Below are 25,920 nucleotides of genomic sequence, written 5' to 3'. Positions count from 1 at the left end.
CTGTTTTAGTACTTAAACTTTCAATTGTTTTCAAAACTAAACGTTATATTTTGAATGAGTACTAAAATGAAATAAAAAATTAAACTTTAGGTATGATTATGAAAAATTAAAAGATTAGATACTAAACGGACTAAAACTAATAGTTTAGGAACTAAATACGTAGTTTACCCTTAATTATAATATCTGTATGCACCACCTACCAGCTCCGATGGTGACGATAGGCAACTAATCTAAATTGGACAGCTTTCAGTTCTAATATGAAACCGTCGATGCTCGAATCTTCTATCAAGTGCTGGTTTGTTTGTTTTCTCTGAAATAGTTGGAAGAAAATGGCGGATGAAATCAGATTCTTTGAACTAAACACAGGAGCTAAGATTCCCTCCGTCGGGTTAGGCACTTACGCTGTTACTGGAGACACTCTCGCTACTGCTGTCAAGGTATCTTCTTCTTCTTCTTCTTGTTTTCTTCTGTGGGTGTCTTTTGCTTGTGATTTTCAGTTGAATTCCATCTGGGTTTTACTTTTATATTGTTGGATTCAGGTTGGGTATAGGCACATTGATTGCGCTTCTAGCTATGGCAATGAGAAGGAGGTAATCAATTTAAAAATTTTCTTTGATTTCTCAGTCTCAATTTGATAAATTCACCCAAATCTTATTTTTTTAATATTAATTAATGATTTTTCTGGTACATGCAGCTCGGCTTTGCTTTGAAGGGGTTAATTGATAATGGTGTGGTGAAGCGTGAGGACTTATTTATCACCTCCAAGCTCTGGTTTTTCCTTTTCCCCTCCATTTTATATAGTCTTGTTTTATAATCAGAAGAATTTAGTAATGCAGTTGTACTTGAGTGTCCATATTTTTTTTATTTCTGTTGGACTTGTTTATTTTTCCCCATGTAAAATGATGATCAGGTGCACCCATCACTTGCCTGAAGATGTACCGGAGGCTTTAAATAAAACACTGGAAGATTTGCAGCTTGACTATGTTGATCTCTATCTGGTATTTGCTTCATGAAGTTACTTTTTTGTAGCTTTGCTAAAGTAGATGTTCTTTGTTCCTCTTTGAATTTAAGTGTCAAATGATCTGAAGTTATATGTTTTGCATCATCATATTTGTCGCTAATTCTGATGAATCGTGAAGATACACTGGCCGGTCGGTTTGAAGAAGGGTTCGGTTGGTGTTAAGCCCGAAAACATGACTCTAATTGACATATCCGGATTGTGGAGCGCAATGGAAGCCCTATATGATACTGGTAAGGCTCGGGCTATTGGTGTGAGTAATTACTCTTCGAAGAAGCTCGAGTATCTGTTGAAAGTAGCACGCATAGTTCCTGCTGTCAATCAAGTGGAACTTCACCCTGTATGGCAGCAGCCAGAGCTGCACAAATTTTGTCAATCCAAGGGAATTCACTTGTCTGTAAGTCTGCAGATCCGAAAGAATATCAACCATTTTGAATCATCTGAGCAGGCTGATTGTGTCGGTAACGGAAGCTAATTTCTTTGTTCCCAGGGATATTCACCTTGGGTAGCCAAGCGAGAGATAATAGAAGGAGAAAGGTTCAGGAAAACCCGGTTCTCAAGATGGTCGCAGAGCGATTGGGGAAATCTCTGGCACAAGTAGCTCTCCGATGGGGACTTCAAATGGGCCACAGCGTACTGCCTAAGAGCAGTAGTGAGGCAAGGCTGAAGGAGAACCTTGATGTTTTTAACTGTTCTATCCCTGAAGATTTGTTTGCCAAGTTTTCCGAAATCGAGCAGGCAAGTTGCAAATGTTTCAGTCTCTCTTACATGTGCATGTGGATGTTTACTGTGGAAGTGTTAGTTTTCGTGCTCTCTATAAACGTCATTTTCTGAGACCTAACGTTGCAAGCAATGTGAACTTTCCACTGCAGGAGAAGCTAATTAGGGGCAGCGAATTCGTAGACCCGACTTGTGGCCCGTACAAGACCATTGAAGAACTCTGGGATGGTGAGATCTGAGTTTGTATCAGTAATGCACACATTATGTATGGGGTATTTGTAGCCGACTCTTCTTAGTGATAATGACAAGAAATAAAAGGTCCTTTATTTCATGCTGCATCTTCCTTGCTGAATTTGGTTTCCTAACTGCATCTTTGGGTCATTGAAATTTCCAGACTCAACTAAAAGTGGCTTAGAAAGTACATGGTTCAAGAGTGAAAGACGTGGTCGAGAAGCAAGCCTACATCAGATATAGGCTTAATGTAAAAAGTGTTCCAAGTATAGGCAATTTTGGCCCAATATCGTTTGCGGGTTAATTATTTAGCCCAATGCGGCACCATTTTGTTGTCGTTGAGAATTACAGCATTTGCTACAGTGACTTGAAACTCGTCACATTGAAGAGACGGATTCTAATAAAATATATTTTTATTAGAACTTGTCACTCTGATGCAACAAGAACTAATAAAAAGTATATTTTATTGAAACTCTTCACGTGAGCGTGACGAGTTTGTCCCACAATGTAGCATTTAACGTAGAACCCAAATTAATTTTGGAGATGACCTAATGTACTAAGTTTTTTCACATGGCTCGCTTATTAGGTCAATTTTGCCTCAATTATATCTCATTTTTCGTATAATTTTTTTTTGTCAATTTAGGTGTCTAATATTACCAATTTAGCATTTAGGTGTTTAGGTTGTGTGTCACAATTATAGAATTTTGATAATATAATTATATTTTAAAAAACCTAGAAATCTTTTTAAAATTTTGAAAAAAAGCACCATATTTTTAAAATTTCTAATTCTAATCCCTTTACTCCTCCCATCAACCATTTCTGGCCACCCATTCGTCGTCGACCGACCATCCATGCGTCGTCGCTCACCCACTGACCAACGATCACCCTTATCATCTGAAACACTTAAATTACTAAATTTATATCTCTAAAATCTCAAATATCTAATCCTTAAACGCTAATCAATAATTGTCTACCGACGACGGACCTTTGGGTGAAAAAAAAAAGAATGAAATGTGAAGCAGTTGGAATTCAGAATCAGACAATAATGATATTCAATGACTTCCCTTATATCGTAGTTTTTTTTTTCTTTTAATCTTGGCTCGATCTTATAAATGCTAGAAGCTAATACGATTTGAATGACCAAAAATTCAAAAAAAAAAAAAATTGAAATTCCTTGAATATAATTAAGAGTGACTTCTACATAACTTATCAAATTATTTTAGTGGTAAAATACTGTAAGGTATGGCTCATAAATATACCGGTAAAGAGGACACAATAATTATGTACCAGGGTTTTCTATTATAAATAGAGATGTAACATAAACCTATGAGACATTGAATAGAATTTCTAGCGCCGCCTAGGCACCGAGGACGTAAGCACATTACCGAACCTCGTTAAAATTCTTGTGTTCTTTCGTTTACTTTTTCCGATTCTTCAACAATTGGTATCAGATGTCATGAGCAAAATTCGAAGTTGCGAAATTCGATGGTCAGGGTAACTTCGGATTATGACAAACGAGGGTGAAGGATCTGTTGGCGCAGCAGGAGATCTTGAAGGCTTTGCGACCTACAAAGCCGGTGTCGATGGAGGAGGAAGATTGGGAAGAATTGCAACAGCGAGCGGCAGGAACCATACGATTATGCTTGGCGGACGAGGTCATGTATCACGTCATGCATCTATCGTCTCCAGACGAAATTTGGAGGAAGTTGGAAAGTCAACTTATGTCCAAATCCTTAACGACAAAACTGTATCTAAAGTCAGTTTTGTCGATGGTACAGGGTTAATTTTGTAATTATGTACCAGGGTTTTCTATTATAAATAGAGATGTAACTTAAACCTATGAGACATTGAATAAAATTTCTAGCGTCGCCTAGGCACCGATGACGTAAGCACATTGCCGAATCTCGTTAAAATTCTTGTGTTCTTTCGTTTACTTTTCCCGATTCTTCAACAAATACAATACTATTTTTCTGGAGATCTTACGTTCGAATAATTAGAATATATGTGTATTATTAGTAGATAAAAATTTCTGAAAAAATATTATCTTATAATCGTATTATTCAAAAGAAAAAGAGTGACGGGTGCAAAATATTGAAAGAGATGTTCCACTTCCCTACTTGAAAGGGAAAACTAATAGCATAAAGCGAAACCCATGGGCTATGGTTTCTAGCTGTGATTGCACCAGCAAAACATACTTTAACATGTAATGCTTTAGGTAAATTAATATTTCAAGGATACGTAATAATTATTCAAACGTTTTTTAAATTAATAATTTAATATAAACAAACATCAATGGGATGAAATGGACGTTTTAAGAAAGATGATGTCTCACCTTTGATAAAGATCACGAATTCAATATCAAATGATTAAAGTTATCTTTAAATATATATTATCTTATATTTATCTCAAATTAATAAAAATAAAATGAAAATTAAGATTTCAAGATGTTATAATCAAAGTCGGCCCTAAGTCAGGGCAGGAGAGGCTCCCGCCCAGGGCCCATAATATTTTCATAGTAATATCTAAGCTATGCATGTTAATATCACATAAATATGGGCACATTTCTTTTATTTCGCCCCAGACCAAAAAATAAAGAACATAAATAGGTGCTCATTTCTTTTATTTCGTCCCGGACCAAAAAATACCCTAGTTATAATCTTTCTACGTAGCCTTTTTTTATAACTCAAATTAGATCATTTTACTAATAATCGAGTTACAACACTATTATTGCGTTTCACCATTAGTTTGTCAAATATCATGGCAAGATATCTTAGATTCGTCCATCATGATCGACTTCTAGAAGATCTCTCGTAGCATAAATTTTATCCCCAATCTTCTTTTTCAATACACTAACATGGAAAACAGGATGAATCTTCGAGTGCTCAAATAATTCCAGTTTGTAGTCAGCTGACCTAATGCATTGTTTTATCTCGTAAGGCCCGTGGAATATTCTGACAAACAAAATGAATCTTCGAGTGCTTTGGGTATCGATACTAGCTGCATTAATTACAAAAATATAGCTGATGAATATAGTTGATGGACGAGATTGCTATAGAATACTTATTATATGATAGCAAATTTTGAGATTTTAAGATTGTACATTTGTCAGGAAACAGATGTTGCCATAGTGGGAGATTGTTGGAGTAAAATCTATATTTGTGGGCACATATGTATAATGTACAATGTTATCATAAAGTATGACACAAAATCAAGTGACCAATTATGTTACATGTGTTATATGTCAAGGTAGAATTGTGGAGTCGATGTCTTCTAATGTATTGAATAGCATTTTCCGTAAGACTAAGAAAACTTTTGATCTATGTTCATATCATGGTGATTTTTTTTGTATCGTTTAATTGGATATATAAGCTACATTGTTTAACATCTTTTCTAAGCTCTTATCGTTGTGATGTTTGCTTTATTTTCTCGAGAGAGTGTTGACATCACAATCATGTAGGTAGTTTATGTAACAACCCAAAAATCTCGAGTTAACATTTAAGAGTTGACACGAGCTGAGAACTGGTTGGTATAAGGTATATTTAGCTTGATAATTAAGGTATGTGCCTAATCAGGTGAAGATCGGGCTCAATTAGCTTGATAATTAAGGTAGTGACATCGTAGACCCATCGTTCATCATGGGTTGAATTTAGGGTATTATAGTTTAATTTAATTTCACTAATGAATCTTCTTTTCAGCACAAGAGCAAGCCTTAGGTTGTATGTCTACGTGTTAGGCTTATTATTCCTCCTCCCTTCTTTGATTTAATTGTAAAGAGACGAGATGAGTTGGGAAGAGCTAAGGGTGTTATAGTTCAAATTTTCAAGTGATTTTAAGTGAGTTTTTCTTCTCTACATTGACTCTATTTAGGGTGAGCGTTCTATTGAGTCGAGTAAAAAAATTTCGAATTATTCGAGTTGACAAGTCTTATTTTACAACTTGGACTTGATTTGAATTTTTTTCGAGTCGAGTCGAGTTTATAAAATTCTAGTTGAGTCGAGTCAATTTTTTGAGTTTATGTTTAAATTTAATTGTAAATATTTATAATATTATAATATTATTTCATTCCAACTTAAGTGACTTTCTATAGCTATATATACAATATAAATATATTTATTCATATTTTTTTCATACGTGATATACATATATCATACAAAGTCTAAGGACTCGACTCAAACTTGAAAATAAATCCACTAATTACTAAAAATTTCGAATTATTCGAGTTGCATTTTATGACTCGATTTGAACTTGAATTTTTTTCGAGTCGAGTTTATGAAATTGCAACTCGAAGTCAATTCAAGGTGAGTTTTTTGAGTCGAATCGAAAATTTTAATTTTTCGATTCAAGTCGAGTTTTGTTATCCTTAATTCTATTTAGTAACGGAACATAAAAAGGTCTAATGGGGTCATGTCTGTCCTAAAATTCTAAAATTTATAATTTAGACAAAATATAGCAGTAAAAAGACGGTGTTGGAATTGATGATGAAGTTGAAACTCTATAATGTGTTATATATTTTCTAAGAAATGGTAAGTCCACAACTTAATTTAATGGTTAAGTAGTTGAATTTTTTTAAAAGTAAATTTTCAAATACTATAATTATAATTTAATTAAATGATATCATGTGTCCTTATATATTTGGTTGTACTTAATTTAATAAAAAATAACCATATAAAATTATTTTAAAAATTAAAATTTTCTGTTGATGTGTTAATATGTCACGTCAACACCTTTGTTCATGTGACATTGTAATGTCAATTTACAATGTCATATATGTTTGTCACGTTATTTTAAGGTATTGAGTTATTTTAGGGTATTGAGTATTAGTTGAATAATAATTTTCTTCTATAAAAAGATCATTTAAACTTAAAATAAAGTAGTTAGTATTAAAATATTTTTAAAAATAAATATATAAAATGGTTATTAAGTGAATTATTATTATTATTATTATTATTATTATTATTACATTCAATAAAAAATAAGTGTTTAAATTATACCCTTTATTAACTTTAGGTGTTTAAAAAAATTTCGCTCAAAGTACCTAACGTTTTTGGTGTTACGTTTTTAGGTATCTATTTTATCAGGGTCGTTAAAAGAATTTGTTATTTGACAAGTGTCATGCTTATAAATTTTAAAAATTTTATTTCAAAATAAAAACTTAAAAATATAATTTATTTAAAAAAAAACTCAAATTCCAAATGCCTTCACTCACGTTGGCCGTCACCGATGTTGTCTTAACCGTCGCCCTTTACCGTTAGCCACTTTATCTAATCAGTTTCCAACACATGACGAGAGGAATCGTCGCCCTTTGCTAGAATCACTTAGTCTATGTAATCATCCATTTTCGTTTCAACTATCGCTTGAAGCATAATATTTTAGTCTATGTAATCAATCGATTGGTGGCGTTGGTGACCACCAACAATGATAATAGGTTGAAATTAAAAAATTTCTGAATTTTGAGTTTTTTATAATTTAAAAAATATATTTTTAAAAAATAATAATTTGAAGTATTTTTTAAAAATAATTTTTTAAAAATTTTATAATCATAATATATGTTAAATAACAGATTTCTAACATCCGTTACAACATATGCACTTAAAAGAGCAACATTACAAACTTTAAACACCTACTCCAAAAAAAAAACTTTTAAAATTTAAAATTTAATAAAAATATAATTTAAACAAGGATTTTTATTTCCCCAAGTAGTGCACCCACCAAATTATTTCCCCAAATAGGGTGACTTCTACGATGATGCAGTTTTGCAAGAGGACATGGCTGTCTTGTAAATTTTGGTGGCCCTGTGCCATAACAATAAAATATGCATTTTAAAATTAAAATATTAGATATATAAAGAAGTTCACTAATATTTTAAAATTTGGTGATCCTATACCATAACAGTAAAATAGGCCTTGGACTTGAAAATTCTTGGGCTAAATATTCTAAATACACATACATACAAAAGGCTTAAAAAAATTTGGAGGCCCTTACAAAAATTGGGTTCTGTGCGGTTGGGCAGCCCGCACAGGCCCAAAATCGGCCCTGCAAGAGGAGGGGAAATGCGTTGAAGACGTATGGTAATTTTCGAGTCTTCAACAGATCACAAGGATTACTTGGCGTCTTCACTATATACCGTAGCAAATGACCTATTGGGAAAAATAATTTGGCGGATTCACTACTTGAAAAAATAAAAATCCTTCAAACATTATTCAAGCATTTTTGCCCATAGGTCCCAGGGAATATTCCCTTACATGAAACCTTATTATTTTTCATTTTGTCATTTTATATAATATTAGAAATTGCTTACGAAGATGGGAGGTAAATGGGTCCCAGGGTCACGTGGAGAGTGGCATAATGTCCACGTAAGACCAATCAAAGACGTCGGCCCACGTGGGACTTTAGACCTAAAAACAACAAAATTTTATTATTAATTTATTATCGAATTCAAAACTTGTTCAATTCTCATTATCACCACCCTTAATATAATATTAATATTATACTCGACATTTTGGCATTCTCTTGCCTTATTATTCCTCCTCTGCCTTCCTACTCTTCTCTTTTCCCATCTACTTTTACCCTCCGTTTTCTAGTTTCTTCTTCATCTGATCTACCTATAACCCTAATCACACTTGAAGACCTTCTCTCTTTTAATACTAATATTAGTTCTGTATTATCATGGCCGACTGCTCTTCTTCTTCTTATATCCACATGGTAAGTCATAATCTATTTCTTCTTATTTTATTTCCATATTTTGGGTTAATTGTTGATCGGATCATCAAATATGGTTCTACGAATTATCAGATGCTTGGATTGATTAGTAAGGGACTATAAGAGTTCATTAAGATCGAATTTAAAACTTTCAGAAAACTAAAACGTTATGTAACACTCCTTTCCCGTATTCGGTTGTTGATCATAAGTAGGATCAACAAATATGGTTCTACAAATTATCAGATGCTTGGATTGATTAGTAAGGGACTATTAGAGTTCATTAAGATCGAATTTAAAACTTTCAGAAAACTAAAACGTTATGTAACACTCCTTTCCTGTATTCGGTTGTTGATCATAAGTAGGATCATCAAATATGGTTCTACAAATTATCAGATGCTTGGATTGATTAGTAAGGGACTATTAGAGTTCATTAAGATCGAATTTAAAACTTTCAGAAAACTAAAACGTTATGTAACACTCCTTTCCGTATTCGGTTGTTGATCATAAGTAGGATCATCAAATATGGTTCTACAAATTATCAGATGCTTGGATTGATTAGTAAGGGACTATTAGAGTTCATTAAGATCGAATTTAAAACTTTCAGAAAACTAAAACGTTATGTAACACTCCTTTCCCGTATTCGGTTGTTGATCATAAGTAGGATCATCAAATATGGTTCTACAAATTATCAGATGCTTGGATTGATTAGTAAGGGACTATTAGAGTTCATTAAGATCGAATTTAAAACTTTCAGAAAACTAAAACGTTATGTAACACTCCTTTCCTGTATTCGGTTGTTGATCATAAGTAGGATCATCAAATATGGTTCTACAAATTATCAGATGCTTGGATTGATTAGTAAGGGACTATTAGAGTTCATTAAGATCGAATTTAAAACTTTCAGAAAACTAAAACGTTATGTAACACTCCTTTCCTGTATTCGGTTGTTGATCATAAGTAGGATCATCAAATATGGTTCTACAAATTATCAGATGCTTGGATTGATTAGTAAGGGACTATTAGAGTTCATTAAGATCGAATTTAAAACTTTCAGAAAACTAAAACGTTATGTAACACTCCTTTCCCGTATTCGGTTGTTGATCATAAGTAGGATCATCAAATATGGTTCTACAAATTATCAGATGCTTGGATTGATTAGTAAGGGACTATTAGTTCATTAAGATCGAATTTAAAACTTTCAGAAAACTAAAACGTTATGTAACACTCCTTTCCTGTATTCGGTTGTTGATCATAAGTAGGATCATCAAATATGGTTCTACAAATTATCAGATGCTTGGATTGATTAGTAAGGGACTATTAGAGTTCATTAAGATCGAATTTAAAACTTTCAGAAAACTAAAACGTTATGTAACACTCCTTTCCTGTATTCGGTTGTTGATCATAAGTAGGATCATCAAATATGGTTCTACAAATTATCAGATGCTTGGATTGATTAGTAAGGGACTATTAGAGTTCATTAAGATCGAATTTAAAACTTTCAGAAAACTAAAACGTTATGTAACACTCCTTTCTCGTATTCGGTTGTTGATCATAAGTAGGATCATCAAATATGGTTCTACAAATTATCAGATGCTTGGATTGATTAGTAAGGGACTATTAGAGTTCATTAAGATCGAATTTAAAACTTTCAGAAAACTAAAACGTTATGTAACACTCCTTTCCTGTATTCGGTTGTTGATCATAAGTAGGATCATCAAATATGGTTCTACAAATTATCAGATGCTTGGATTGATTAGTAAGGGACTATTAGAGTTCATTAAGATCGAATTTAAAACTTTCAGAAAATAAAAACGTTATGTAACACTCTTTTCTCGTATCTGTTATTGAATACGAGTTCGAGATGTCATTGTAAAACATTCTTTATTCGAAAATCGGTGAAATTTTGTTTCTTTAAAATTTATCGGATTTTCGAATAAGGAATGTTTTACAAATATTATGTTACATCTCTTACTCGTATTCGGTAACCAGTGGTGGATTTACAGCTTCGTTAGGGTGGGCACTTCCTCCTGAAATCTGAATTTTCATCAATTAGTTACTTATTTTACTGATAGTGATCACCTTAAAATTTTGTGTCCACCCAGAAATATGAGTTTTCTCTGATTAGTTACTTATTTTCTGTACGGTGTCCATCCTAAAATTTTATTTGTACCAGCCCCATTTAAAAATTTTATGTTATGAACATATGTGTGCCCTAAAAAATATTTCTAGATCCGCCACTATCAATAACGGATACAAGAAAGGGGTGTTGACGTTAAAGATTTGGTGGTAGAATTTTTTGATATAAATAATATATTGATGATAGCGTGTGAATATATAAACGCAGGTGCACCGGCTCATTGAAGAGTGTTTGATATTTAAGATGAGCAAAGAAGAGTGCATGGAAGCTTTGTCTAAGCATGCAAATATAAAACCAGTTATTACTTCTACAGGTAATTATTAATTAATTCTCATAAATACATACATGCATGCATACATACATACATACATACATGCATACATACATACATACATACATACATGCATACATACACACATATATATGTGTGTGGATGAATTCGTTGTGTGTGGATGAATTCGTGGAAATTAATGAAGGGTGTTAAGTTTTGCAGTTTGGAATGAGCTGGAGAAAGAGAACAAGGAGTTCTTCGAGGCTTACACAAAAGGAAGCCATGAAGAAGCTACAAAGATACAGAAAAGACAAAGGATTCAGAGCTGTGTTAATGACAAGGACGCCGACGGATGATTATCAGCATCAGAGACAAATAATGCACAATTTTATGTATAAAATTAATGAATTTATAAAATTTTAGAATGTGAAAATATATTGTTAATAAAAAAATATAAGAATACATCAAAATTTGATCATTCAATAATTAAATCTTTAATGTGAACACGTGTTTTTAGGGTGTTTTATTTCTAAAATTGATCTAAACTTTTAACTTTTTTTTCATCCTCGTGGCCAACGTCCTTGCCCACTTTTGTTTGATCATTGTCGATCATCGTTTGTAACGTAACTTGTACTAACACTTTTTCATTTTTCTCTTCTTTTTATTCTCAATTTTATTTTCTTCGAAATTAATAAAATCAATAAAACTCAAATAAGAGTTTTGATATTATTTTGATATGATCTACAAACGACTCCGTCCAATTAGTGTAGAATTGAGATATATTATTTTTTCTCTTTCTCGGTATCTTATCTTCATTTTAAAAAAATCATAACTTACACAAAAATCATACAAACACTTATTAAATGACTATAAAAATATAAATGTGCATAATGCATGCATGTGATGCAACACATGAGTAATATATGATATTTTACATCAGAATCAAAGTAAAACTAAATGAAATGGCTTAAAATATGGTCATGATGAACACTCATGTGAATTTTTTTTACCTCAAGTAAATTTAATCTATCATCATATGCATTTAGTTATTATTTAAACGTTCTTTTAACCTTAGCACCTACCTAGGTATACCGCTTTTTTCATAGCAGAGTGACCAAAAGTATGTTTCAATTCATCGTGGATAACGTTCAAGCTGAATAATTGGACCGCTTCGCAGCTTTCTCTGACATGCCGAATCACGTTGGCCGAATCTACTCCGTTAGTTATCCCGAATTATTTCATGCACTGTGGCTATTCCTAAAGACGTGTGTGACAAAATAGATATGATTGCCCATCAGTTCATCTGGGGTGGAACGAATGATCATCCTAAGATGACCTTTGTCAAATGGGAGTGATGTTGTCAACCAACTTCCCATGGGAATATTGGATTGCACCCTCTCAATCTTCAAAACGAAACCTTTCTAATTAAGCTTTGATATAAGCTTCTGACACACCACGAAGCCCTTCATGTTCGATGTGCGGTGACCAGGAAGAAAACATCCTTCACGTCCTTCGGGACTGCTCAAACACTAGGACCACTTGGACGCAAATTTTACCGAGACAAAGAACAGGGAGATTCTTCACCCATTTCCTTTTTGATTGGCTTTATTCTAATCTAAATGATAATGCATGTACTGATGGAGGTTCCTATAGGTAAGGCATATGTTCGGTATAATGATTTGGCGGATATGGAAGCAATGCTACATTCTCATCTTCAATGGCAAAGCTGGTCGTCGGAGGCGATTATTCAAAGTGCTCGCGCTTAGGCTATATCTATCTCTGCAAGCTCGATGAATTGCGTCCAACACACCACTCGACCAAGGAGAAATCAAGTCTAGAGACCTCCTGTCCCTGGCGTGCTCTAACTTAACACCTATGGTGCTGTCAAACAATGGACCATGGGAGCAGCTAGCGGTGGAATCCTTCAGCTAGCGGTGGAATCCTGAAAACTGGAACCATACAGAAACGACATGGCGGTATACAACTCAATATATATTTATCGTAATATGGTATATTAAAAAAAATATAACAATTTATTATAATAATTTCCCAGCTAAAAAATAAATAAAAAAGATACAGAAGATTTATTAAATTAATTTCGTTTTAAAAAAGTAACTTCAAAATATTTTTATGTTAAATTTGAAATCGAGAATCGCTAAATTTGGGCTTATTCAGGTCTAAAATAGAGTGGAAAGAGTATATTGGGCCTTAAATTTAAGATCCAAATCTGTAAAATGTTGCATTTCAAACTATAGAGCATTGGGCATCTCCACCGTCACCTACGCGAATAAGATATTTTTGTTACAAATTACTTGAGTTTGCATTTACAATTCTCCGATTTTATTCTGCTATTGTTGATTCAAGTTCCATGTATTGAGTAAATTTAATTTAATTATTTTAATGCTTGATTCAAATATTTTTATTTTTAATTATTATTAAAAAATTTCAATTTATACTCAAATTCAATAGTTTGTATTTGAAGGATTAGAATTAATAACGAAAACAATACCCTATGCTAGTGTACCTTGTTATCAATTGAGATTCGGTAAGGAATCTAAAATTTGATAAGATATGTTTGATAAGTACAAGAAAATTATGATGTGAAAATATTTGCTTGATGATGCTTTTTGTATGACCTAGAACTTATACGTAGAAATCTATAAGAATAAGTTAGTTGGGTGTACGTTTTTTTATGTATGTTAGATTCAGGTCTCACTCGAGATACTTGAAAATAGTAGGCCAGTGGATATACGTTCCTGGTGCAATAGTAAGCCAACAAGATTATTAATATCTTCTCAAAAGATACGTTTGATAAGATATGTAATGTGGTTGCTTTTAGATTTTAGAGTCTCCTTTTATTCTTTTGATGTGGAATTAATATCTTTCAACTCTTCAATGTATGATATTATCTCACATTCAATATCTTAATGCTTTCATCATGATTGTCCAATCTACCTGCCTCACTAATAGAGCGTTGGATGCTCGACGTGAAATTAGATCGTCAGAATGTTATTATTATGCTACTTATCATGAGACTACTATCCTTTTTCCTTTCAGACATGAGATTAATGTTGCACACCCATGTGACATATAACCACTTGTATTTGACTTATTGTTGTACTAATTTAGAACAGATATTGTAGAGATTCATTATGATGACGACCTTTTCAATCCAATTTTTTATATTTATAAAATCAAAATTTTAACTCCCAATACTACTTGAGGAATCTAATGTCATATCATACTAGATTAATCAATTGTTCATAAAGCTAATAATAAATTAAATAGGCATAAAATTCAATTGTAATTTATATAAATTAAAATGTTCATCTAATGAATCGACAATTAAATCAAACTCATTTAAAGTGATAAACAATCCGAAATCTATTTATAATTCAAAACAGATTTTAAATTCGCTCGATTTCGTATTCTTGCCCTGATTAGTGTTAAAAGTCAGGCCATTTCGGTGCAATTAATGCACCGAATGGCAAATGTAAAAAAGGGTGGCTTTGTGTTGAAAATTAGCAATGGTAGAAATGCACATATAGTCATTGTAATTTAGGGTATTTACAAATTAGTCCTTAAGCTTCAACTATAAATACCCTAGCTCATTTAGCTTCAAAACCATCCCAAAGCATTCTAACTTTCTTCCAATACTAGAGAGGTTGAAATTCATATTTTCTCATAGTGAAATTCTTATACCGTTGCCCGTGGTTTTTATCTTATATTATTTAGGGGGTTTCTATATAAATTTTATGTCTTTTTTATCTTTATTTTTATTTTCTCAAATTATCAGTTGCGATTTTGCTCTATCCGATAGTCGTCTTCCGCAACAATTGGTATCTGAGCCAGATTTGAGTGTGTAATATCTGCTTATTGTCTTTTTGGTTGCCACCAAAAGGTGGATCCTCCAACATAAGAAAGTAAGAAGGTATTACCCATTCTTTGAAGGTTCCAGAGAACTATTCACAATAGTGAAATAGTGGGAGCTATCTGTAATAGAAGCTATGGCAACGAAATTTGATATTGAAAAATTCAATGGGAGAAATTTCTCATTGTGGAAATTGAAGATGAAGGTCATCCTGAGGAAAGACAGTTGTCTAGCAGCTATTAGTGAAAGGCCGGTGGATTTCACAGATGACAACAAATGGATCGAAATGGACGGGAATGCTATGGCAAACGAAATTTGATATTGAAAAATTCAATGGGAGAAATTTCTCATTATGGAAATTGAAGATGAAGGTCATCCTGAGGAAAGACAGTTGTCTAGCAGCTATTAGTGAAAGGCCGGTGAATTTCACAGATGACAACAAATGGATCGAAATGGACGGGAATGCTATGGCAAACTTTCATCTAGCATTAGTAGATGAAGTATTGTCAAGCATCGAGGAAAAGAAGACAACCAAGGAGATATGGGATCATCTCACCAAACTGTACGAGGCCACATCGCTGCACAATAAAATTTTCCTTAAGAGAAAATTGTACACTCTCCGTATGCCATAATATACTTCAGTGACGGAGCACTTAAACACATTGAACACGTTATTTTCTCAGTTTACATCCTTAAGATGTACAATAGGAGAACAAGAACGTGCTGAACTTCTACTTCAAAGTCTACCTGATTCGTATGATCAACTCATCATCAACTTGACAAACAGTAATGTCACCAGTCTAGTCTTCGATGACGTTGCAACTACTATTCTACAAGAAGAAAATCGGCGCAATAACAAGGAAGACAGACAAGTAAATCTGCAACAAGCAGAAGAATTGACAACGATGAGAGGGAGATCAACAGAACGTGGCCAAAGCAGCAGTCACAAACATGGTAGATCAAAGTCGAGGAGCAAGAAGAATTTAAAGTGTTACAACTGTGGAAAGAATGATCACTTGAAGAATGATTATTGGAGTCTAAATAAAAAGTCCAATCCACAAGGCAATACTGCAAACACTTCAGATGATGGAGATGCTCTATACTGTGAAATGTCAACCACCGTGGAATGTAGAAAAAGATTTGCAGATATATGGCTCATTGATTCAGGGGTAACATATCACAAGACCTCAAGAAGAGAATGGTTCCATAATTATGAACCTGTCTCAGGAGGATCTGTGTATAGTTGCAATGATCATGCCTTAGAGATCATTGGCGTGGGAACCATCAAATTGAAGATGTATGATGGAACAATTAAAGTTGTTCGAGATGTGCGGCACGTGAAAGGCCTGAAGAAAAATTTATTATCCTACGGATTATTGGATAATAATGCAAGCAAGATTGAAACACAAAAAGGAATCATGAAGGTGTTCCGTGGAGCGCTTGTGGTGCCGAAAGGCGAAAAGATAGTTGCAAACTTGTAAATGCTGAAAGGAGAGACTTTGCTAGAAGCAGAAGCCTCTGTTGCCTCATGTAGTTCAGATTCTGCAATGATATGGCATCAGAAACTTGAACACATTTCAGAACAATGAATGAAAGTCCTTGTGGAGCAAAAACTACTTCCAGGCTTAACAAATGTATCACTTCCTTTGTGTGAGCATTGCATAACAAGTAAGCAGCACCGATTGAAATTCAACACATCAAATTCTAGAGGTAAAAGTGTTCTAGAATTGGTTCACTCTGACGTATGGAAAGCACCAGTTATATCCCTAGGCGGAGTAAAATACTTTGTCTCATTTATTGATGATTACTCCAGGAGATGTTGAGTGTACCCTATTAAGAAGAAGTCAGATGTATTTTCAACTTTCAAAAACTTCAAAGTGCGGTTGGAACTTGATTCTGGAAATAAGATCAAGTGTTTCAGAACAAATAATGGAGGAGAATACACAAGTGAAGAATTTGATGACTTTTGCAGGAAATAATGCATCAAAAGACAGTTCACAGTGGCGAACACTCCTCAACAAAATGGAGTGGCAGAGCTGATGAATAGAACATTGTTAGAAAGAAAAAGAGCAATGTTGAGGGATGCAGGCCTAGAAAAATCATTCTGGGCAGAAGCAGTCAATACCGCCTGTTATTTGGTGAATCGAGCTCCATCAACTGCAATAGAGCTGAAGACACCAATGGAGATGTGGACTGGAAAACCAGCTGATTATTCAAACCTCCATGTATTTGGAAGTATAGTGTACGTGATGTACAACTCTCAAGAAATTTCAAAGTTAGATCCAAAATCCAGGAAATGCAAATTCTTGGGGTATGCTGATGGTGTAGGGGTATCGCTTGTAGGATCCCACTGCCCGCAAAGTGATCATAAGCAGGGATGTTATCTTTTTAGAAGATAAGCTACAAAGAAAAGAAGATGATGATAGCGCTGAAAAGTCAGAGACTACACAGATACATGTGGAAAAGGAGTTTGAACAAGGAGATTCTTCTGAAGCAGAACCAGCACATGATGAACAATAACTAGAGAGTTCTGAAGCTCCAACAACTCGTTAATCAGATCATGTGAGAAGACGTCCCAATTGGCACTCATATTATGTTATAAAAGGTAATATTGCATGCTGCCTTTTAACAGAGGACGGTGAGCCATCAACATACCATGAGGCAATAAACAACTCAGATGCTTTACTATGGATGATAGCGATACAAGAAGAAATTGAAGCCCTTTATAAAAATAATACATGGGACCTTGTGCCATTACCACAAGGAAGGAAGCCAATTGGTAACAAATGGGTCTTCAAAATCAAGCGAAATGTTGACGATCAAGTTTAGAGGTATTGTGCAAGACTGGTGGTCAAAGGATATGCTAAAAAAGAAGGTATTGATTTCAATGAAATATTTTCTCCTGTGGTTCGACTAACAACAGTTCGAGTAGTTTTGGCAATGTGTGCTACATTGGACTTACATCTAGAGTAGCTAGATGTTAAAACAACTTTTCTTCATGGAAATCTTGAAGAAGAAATTTATATGCTCCAGCCTGAAGGTTTTGAAGAAAAAGAAAAGAAGAACTTGGTTTGCAGGTTGAACAAATCTCTGTACGGTCTAAAGCAGGCGCCGATGTGTTGGTATAAGAGATTTGATTCATTCATTATGTGTCTTGGATACAACAGACTTAATGCAGACCCTTGTGCTTATTTCAAGATGTCTGGTGATAACGATTTTGTTATATTGTTGTTGTATGTGTATGACATGTTGGTTGCAGGACCCAACAAAGATCATATTGAAGAATTGAAGGCACAGCTGGCTAGGGAATTTGAAATGAAGGACTTGGGATCAGCAAACAAGATTCTAGGGATACAAATTCACCGAGACAGAAGTAATAGGAAGATTTGGCTTTTACAAAAGAATTACTTGAAGAAGATCTTGTCACGATTCATCATGCAAGATTGTAAGCCAATTTTTACCCCTCTTCCTATTAACTTCAAATTATCCTCCAGTATGAGTCCTAGCAGTGAAGATGAGAGGATGGAGATGTCTCGAGTACCGTATGCATCAGTAGTGAGAAGTTTAATGTTCGCTATGATATGCACAAGACCAGACATTGCACAAGCAATGAGAGTGGTTAGTCTTTACATGGCGAATCCAGGCAAAGAGCATTGGAATACAGTAAAGAGGATCCTGAGATACATCAAAGGGACCTCAAATGTTGCATTATGTTACGGAGGATCAAACTTACTAATCAATGGGTATGTAGATTTTGACTATGCATGAGATTTGGATAAAAGCAAATCTACTACAGGATATGTGTTCAAAATTGCTGGTGGAGCTATAAGCTGAGTTTCAAAATTGCAGTCAATTATGGCTACGTTCACAACAGAAGCATAATATGTAGCAGCTACACAAGCCAGTAAAGAAGCAATTTGGTTGAAGATGCTATTGGAGAAGCTTGGGCGTAATCAAGAGTATGTCTCTCTGTTTTGTGACAGTCAAAGCGCATTGCATCTAGCAAGGAATCCAACATTTCATTCAAGAACAAAACACATACGAGTACAATACCATTTGATTCGTGAAAAGGTGGAAGAATGGACGGTAGATATGCAGAAAATCCATACCAAAGAGAACATAGCAGATTTCTTGACAAAGGTGATAAATGCTAATAAGTTTACTTGGTGCCGATCCTCTTGTGGCCTGTAAGAAACGTAAGCAACATGAAGGTACAATGTAGAAAGAATGGTGTGAAGATATGATTGTTCCAATCAAATCTTCAAGTGGGAGATTGTTAAAAGTCAGACCATTTTGGTGCAATTAATGCACCGAATGGCAAATGTCAAAAAGGGTGGCTTTGTGTTGAAAATTAGCAATGGTAGAAATGCACACTTAGTCATTGTAATTTAGGGTATTTACAAATTAGTTCTTAAGCTTCAACTATAAATACCCTAGCTCATTTAGCTTCAAAACCATCACAAAACATTCTAGCTTTCTTCCAATACTAGAGAGAATTTAGAGAGTTTCTTGAGAGTTGTTTTCTCCTTTTTTTTATCAAGAGAGAATTATCATTGTTTTCTCCTTGGTAGATCGAGAGATGTTGTAATTCCTATTTTCTCATAGTGAAATTCTTCTACCGTTGCTCGTGGTTTTTATCCTATATTATTTAGGGGTTTTCCACGTAAATTTTGTGTCTTCTTTATCTTTATCCTTATTTTCTCAAATTATCAGTTGTGATTTTGCTCTATCCGATAGCCGTCTTCCGCAACAAATAGTTGCATGGAAATTTGCAGAAGGTTCATTTCATACACCATTTTCTTGTATTGAACAATTCAGATTAGAGTCAACGATGACAGCAGATTCTTCTCATTCCTTGTGTATTCTTTTTTCACAACTGTCCCGTATAAGAACGAACACAAATTTTATATCATACAATGATTGGCTCTTGCATTTTAGATTGAACCTTAGATTTAGATTTCTCACATTTTAGTCCTTTAATTTAGGAAATAATTCGATTTGGCTCTCGCATTTAGATACTCGAGGGTTCATTTTGATTATTTGATTTAATGATTGGTAAGATTAATTAGGGTTAGTAATTAGAGCTTTAATCTTGGTTTCTCACTTTTTAGTCCTTGAACCTTTTTATTTATATACTCCTTCAACATAATCAATTAGGATAATTAGAGCCTCCACTTTAGGTTAGATTTTAATCTAGTCCCTTTAATTTAGGGAGTAATATGAGTTGGCCCTCGCCTAAATGCTCAAGGGACCATTTCGATTATTTGATTCAATAACTGGTTAAAATCAAGTATGATTAATATTAGAGCCTACATTTTTAGCTTTAGGACTCTAGGTTCTTTATTTATTTTTCATAATTTGACACTTTGAGATAAAGGAAGCCTTAATTAATCACTTAGTTTAATTAGGTTCAATAAATGGGCCATTTGATTGCATTACGAATTCAAGACTAAGACAATATTCATTTACCAAAGAGTTAATGGCGTATCCTCTGTACTATGCTCAAGGGGTGACCGCTGGTAATTCTCGAAGTAGGTGGACACCCTTTTCAAAAAACCCCTTATCTTGTTTTCTTAATCTCCGCTGGTAACCCTCTTCAACTTTGTATTCGTATTGATTTCTAAATTAAATAAAACTTCGAACTCAAAATTTTTTATTTTAAATATAGGATAATCCACAATGTACCAATTTTTGGGTGTTGTGGGGTACTAATATTTCCCCACGCGTAACTGACTCCCGAACCTATTTTTTGGTTTTCGTAGACCCCAAACATGGTGTTTTGATAAAAATAAAATGTTTTATTAAAACCACTCGATTTTTATGGTGTTTCAATTGCACCTTAAATGATTGGTGGTGACTCCCAACATTTCACAAATCTTTTCAAAGAAAATCTCACAATTTTCTTTATTCATATTATTTTTTCTCTGCTTGGACGAAAAACAATGTCGACACACCCGTTATGTGACGATAATGGTGTCATCCGACATCATTATTACATGACAGTAACACACAATCATTGTAATAGTGTCTATTATATCCGCAACTACAATAAATATTATACAACCAAAATCGTAATTTAAATTCATGTACCTTATAATGCAACTTACATATATACCACTACTTGCCTACTTGGAGCTTTTTTTTATTATAAGCCCACCTTCCATCTCAACTCCATCATCCTCTTTGTATGAGTGAATTTTAACATGTTCCGAGAAACCCTACTTTTTAACGACAATCAATCTGGTCAATTCTTTTCTAGTAATATTTTCAAATGATTTATATTGGACCAATAATATGTTTTGAAGGGGAAGATTATTATTATTTTGAAGGGAGTACAATGCAGTTTCTGTATCACATAAACCATTTGATTCATTCTTGAAGGGGAAGATTAAGTTGAGTGAAACGAGTATGTTTCTGCCTGATTAGCTTTTGTGGGCATCTTTTTCCTTCTTAATTAAGCTAATTGGTCCGTCAAAGGGTAACAGACAATTATAGTGAATGAATAAGAAAGCCATAATTATAGTTGTTTTGGGCATCCAATACAACTTTAGTCTAACCTATTTAACTTTAACTTCTTCTTGTTCTTCCAACCAGCAACAAAATAATAATATTTCTTAGGAATTGCCTAACGATTAATATAAGCAACCGTCATGCACCTACTGAACACACCTGATTTAATGCTTTTCTTTTTACACTGTTAATTCTAGCACTTGAATGAACTTCGAGATTTAAGTTATGTATCTAACAAGCTCGAATTAAAAAAAATATATTTCAGTAGTTGGGATTGTTATTATTATTTTTTTATTAAACTTTAGGGTTAACTACACAGATAATCATTTATGTTTGTGTTTTATATTTTTTTATCACTGGTTTCTTTCTTCTTCTTCTTCTTTTTGAGAAAAAGGATTCATTAAAAGCCAATGACATCATCAATTACAATATGTCTAATACATTCAGGTACATCCATAAAAAAACCACATCGGATTGAGATTCGACGAAGTTCATTCAATTTACGATCCGGTTAACATAGAAAAGTTTAAACCCTAAGTAAGAAGAAATCAACCCTCGAGCTTCGTTGAGTAACAATCTGATTGTAGACACATCATCTTTCCAATTTACGATCCTGTTGACGATTTCCATTATCAATTGCAAATTTGAGCCCATGGATGACAACTTCCACTTCAGCAATCTTCGCATTGTAAGGATATTGGATCCTCGTACACATACCTCTAAGCACCAATCCATGAGAATTTCGTGCAACCACACCTAAAGCTGCAACCTTAGCTATAGAACTAAACGCACCATCCACATTGATCTTGATAACCCCTTAAGGGGTTTAGTCCATCTTCTTGCTCTGAACGGTGTTCCCTTATTAGGCACCCTCCTCCCATTGATTTCTAAGAAATCAGAACAAATATTCCAAGCAGCAATGATGACTTCTCTATCCTCTTGAACTTCACTCTCATGGACGAATTTGTTGTGCCTATTACATATGTTCCATAGAAGCACAACTAATCTTGCCAGCCCTATAGAGTCAAGCTAAGAAGCCGCCCAATCCAACCACTCTTTACAAGTGCTTCCTTGCCACAGTAAAATATCATTTTTGAGACCCGAAGATTGTAAAATATCATTTTTAAATGTGTGATTATATCAAAATATTTAACTGATGTTAACGACAGCTAAATCGGAGTGATCACATCTTAATTAAATAAAAACGAAAGTGATCATATCTTATATTTTTTTATTAAAAATGAACAAAACACAAACATAAATGATCATCATCTGTGTAGTTAACCTTAAACTTTATTATCGTTGCACCTTTGTTATCATATCAGTTCCACAAACAAACAGATTGTTAAGAATTTAATACGGATAACAGTAAAAAAAATTAGATATAAAGATATAATACCGATAATATTATTTGAGTTTAAATCGATTTATATCAAATATATGAAAAGACATTCAATTAAAGATGCTATCCTTCTATTTGATCTGTTCTAACTTCTTTTCACATGCTCATGTCCCTTGTGGAAAAAAGTAAGCAAAAGGAAAGAAATGAAAATGATAGGGAAAAAAGCACTCTCCAGTCTCGAATCTCCATCATCGTGATGGGATGGAAGTAGGGTCGTAAATGAGACGAGACAGATCGTGAGTTATTCGAGATCGATTCGGTCAAGGATCGATAAATACTCGGATTGAATAGACTCGACTCGAACTTGATCTCGACTCGAATTCTTAACGAGCCGAAACGAGCTACTTGATACTCGACTCGAAAAACTCGTGAGTAGCTCGAAAATATAATATATTAAGATTTTATTTTTTTAAAAAAAATTATTAATAATATTAACATTTATGTGTTGATTTTTTTTAAAAAATACAATAAGACTTTCATGTATTTATGGTTCAGGTTCGAGTTCGAGTTTGAGTTTGAGGATTTAATCTTGTTAATTTTAAGATTTTTTTTCATTTCGAGCCTTTTCGAGCTGTTCACGAGCTTCAGTTTAGGATTTCGAGTTCGAGTCAAGCTTAAAAATTTTAAGCTCGTGAGTTTTCGAGTCGAGTCGAGCTCTATTTCAGAGTTTTCGAGTCGAGTCGAGTCGAGCTCAATAATACTCGAGCTCGACTCGGCTCGTTTACACCCCTAGATGGAAGTGTGGGAAAAATATTTGAATTCATTGATGAAAATAATAATTAATTTTTTAATATAATATACTTATTTAAATATTTTAAATTAAAAAGATATTAAGTTTATTAAAAATTGAATATTAACAGAATTATGTTTTATTATGTAATGATGTTATATTTTGACTTAAATTATAATTGATAATTGGGTTAAATTTTATTGTAATTCAGATAACTTGGTAATTTATTTTATTTAATAAAGTAAATATTTATTTTATGTTAAGAAATTATAGAGTTCTTAATGACCAAATATCTAAGTCTATAAATAGAGATTATTTCTTAACATTTAATGTTAATGTGAGAGATAATTATTTTGGAGAAATGTAATTTTTTTAGAATTTCTGTAATTTTTGGGATTTATGTTGTAAATATAATTTCGTAGGGATGTTGGAAGTATGTTTTGAGATATATAGGGCTTTGGTATCTATAGAGTTTTGGGTTACGTGTGATAGCATGTATTTGAATTGTTCGTGTTTTCTACGTTTATAGTAGATTATTGTTCTTCTCGTCCGTGAAGGTAGACAATGCTGAACCACGTTAAATCTCGTATCTTATGCATCTCTTATTTTATGTTAACATCGCTTTGGTTATTTTTCTGCTCTCAAATTCCTAATAAATAGTATTAGAGCTATGGGTCAGGTTGTGGAGTTTTGAAATAATTTATTGCTGCATATTTTGTTAGCGATTTTAGAGACATATAATATGAATTTTGCTACAACGATTTTTCAATTGTAGAAAAGTAATTCTCAGTTAATCCAGTGATACTTTAATGGATATTGCATAAGAATTGAAGTTGCTGAAGACTTAACAGCGATGTTTCAACTGATACGCGACTTATGTAAAAAAATAATTATTAATAAAAATATAAAAATACTTAAAACTATATAAAATTATAAAATTTCATATATATTCTCGTGTGCATTAGTGGATTGAAATACTCGAGTACCACTTAAATGTATTGAGTCGTATGATGAAAATAGTTTTTTCTTATTAATATCATGTAAATATAAGAAAATATATGTTTATAGATAATTTTTCATCATTTGACATTGAACGTTTACATCCCTAATGGTATGGATTGCTTGAATATAAAACTTTAAAAAATAACAATAAATTTTTACTGTTTAGATCTTTTGATTGGGGAGACGAAAATAAAATTTGAATACCTAATATTGAATAAAACGGATAGTGACATGTTATCTAGTTTAACTAAAAAAACGCAACAGTAAACAATTTTTTAATTGCAGGTAAAGATCCTCTATCTAGAAAACCCCTTACTATAAAAGAAGCAGGGCAAGTCATTTTTCATCCAACATATTTGACTTGTGAAAAAATTTACTCTAAGTTTACCATTGACCGGATTTCATTTTCCGTTGATCTGGGAGTTTTACGTAAACCAAACACTTGAAAACGGGAAAAACATTTTTCGTAAATTGTTTTCTCCGTTCCAAACAGACCATTACACACAATCTATTTTCATTTTTCCCAATTACATATACTTCATTACCGTTTCAGTTTAGTATCTTAAATTTTAAATTATCGTATATTTTATTATTTTAATTTTTTTATATTGATAATCTATTTTAATTTTTTTTAAAATTTTATAAATTCATCTATCATAAAATTTTAAAATTCACATATTAATATAAAATTATACATCTGTCCTATAAAAAAATTATATCCCTTGACTTTTAGCAAAAAAACATTTTATTTAATGACAAATGCATGATTTTATGTTAGGGGTAAACTAAAATTTCAAGGGACGAAAATATAATTTTAAATTTAAAATAATATTTAATTTTTTACTTAAGGATCAAATCACCTCTCAAACTTTATAAAAATATATGAAGTTCTTAAATTTTAATTGATTTTTCCGACAGGTTGAAAAATATAGTCCTTATGGATTTAAATTTAAATATTTCAAGGAAGGCATTTTCTATGAAATCAAAACCAATAAGGATACAAAACGTGGCACACACGAGACTGACATGTGGACAAATCAATTCGCGGCTTTGTTTCTCTCTCCCCCACTCTCACTCCGGCATTTGAATGTTCAAAAATTTCATTTTTGTTTTCTCTTTCTTCACTCCCACACACTCTCCCCGTTTTCGACGGTTCTAATGAACCACCTCCTCCACTCCCGTCTTTATTGCCGCCGCCGTTGTCACGATCTCCGTTTTAACCAGCTCAGCTAACAAATTTCTTTTTTTTTCTTCACCTTCTGACGCCCCCCAAAAAAATAAACTTTCTTAAGAGTTTCTTTTGTTCAGAGATATGTTTTTGTTTTGGCT

At 33.2% G+C, this 25,920-nt stretch overlaps 1 protein-coding gene and 1 pseudogene across 1 annotated transcript; both read left to right on the top strand.

The window, feature by feature from the left end:
• The first annotated feature begins 251 nt into the window (after nucleotides 1–251).
• On the top strand, nucleotides 252–2,254 carry LOC120166269 (annotated as a pseudogene).
• Nucleotides 2,255–8,507: 6,253 nt separating this feature from the next.
• LOC120166086 lies at nucleotides 8,508–11,455 on the top strand. The gene is made up of 3 exons (XM_039175456.1): nucleotides 8,508–8,671; nucleotides 11,013–11,118; nucleotides 11,299–11,455. Exons 1-3 carry the CDS (start codon nucleotides 8,636–8,638, stop codon nucleotides 11,430–11,432), a joined length of 276 nt encoding a protein of 91 aa, XP_039031387.1. The 5' UTR covers nucleotides 8,508–8,635; the 3' UTR covers nucleotides 11,433–11,455.
• The last annotated feature ends 14,465 nt before the right edge of the window (nucleotides 11,456–25,920 follow it).

Source organism: Hibiscus syriacus, unplaced genomic scaffold (genome assembly GCF_006381635.1).
Source record: "Hibiscus syriacus cultivar Baekdansim isolate YM2019G1 unplaced genomic scaffold, ASM638163v2 tig00002942_pilon, whole genome shotgun sequence".
In the NCBI taxonomy this organism is placed as follows: Eukaryota; Viridiplantae; Streptophyta; class Magnoliopsida; order Malvales; family Malvaceae; genus Hibiscus; species Hibiscus syriacus.
This window is presented reverse-complemented; position numbering and strand designations above follow the sequence as displayed.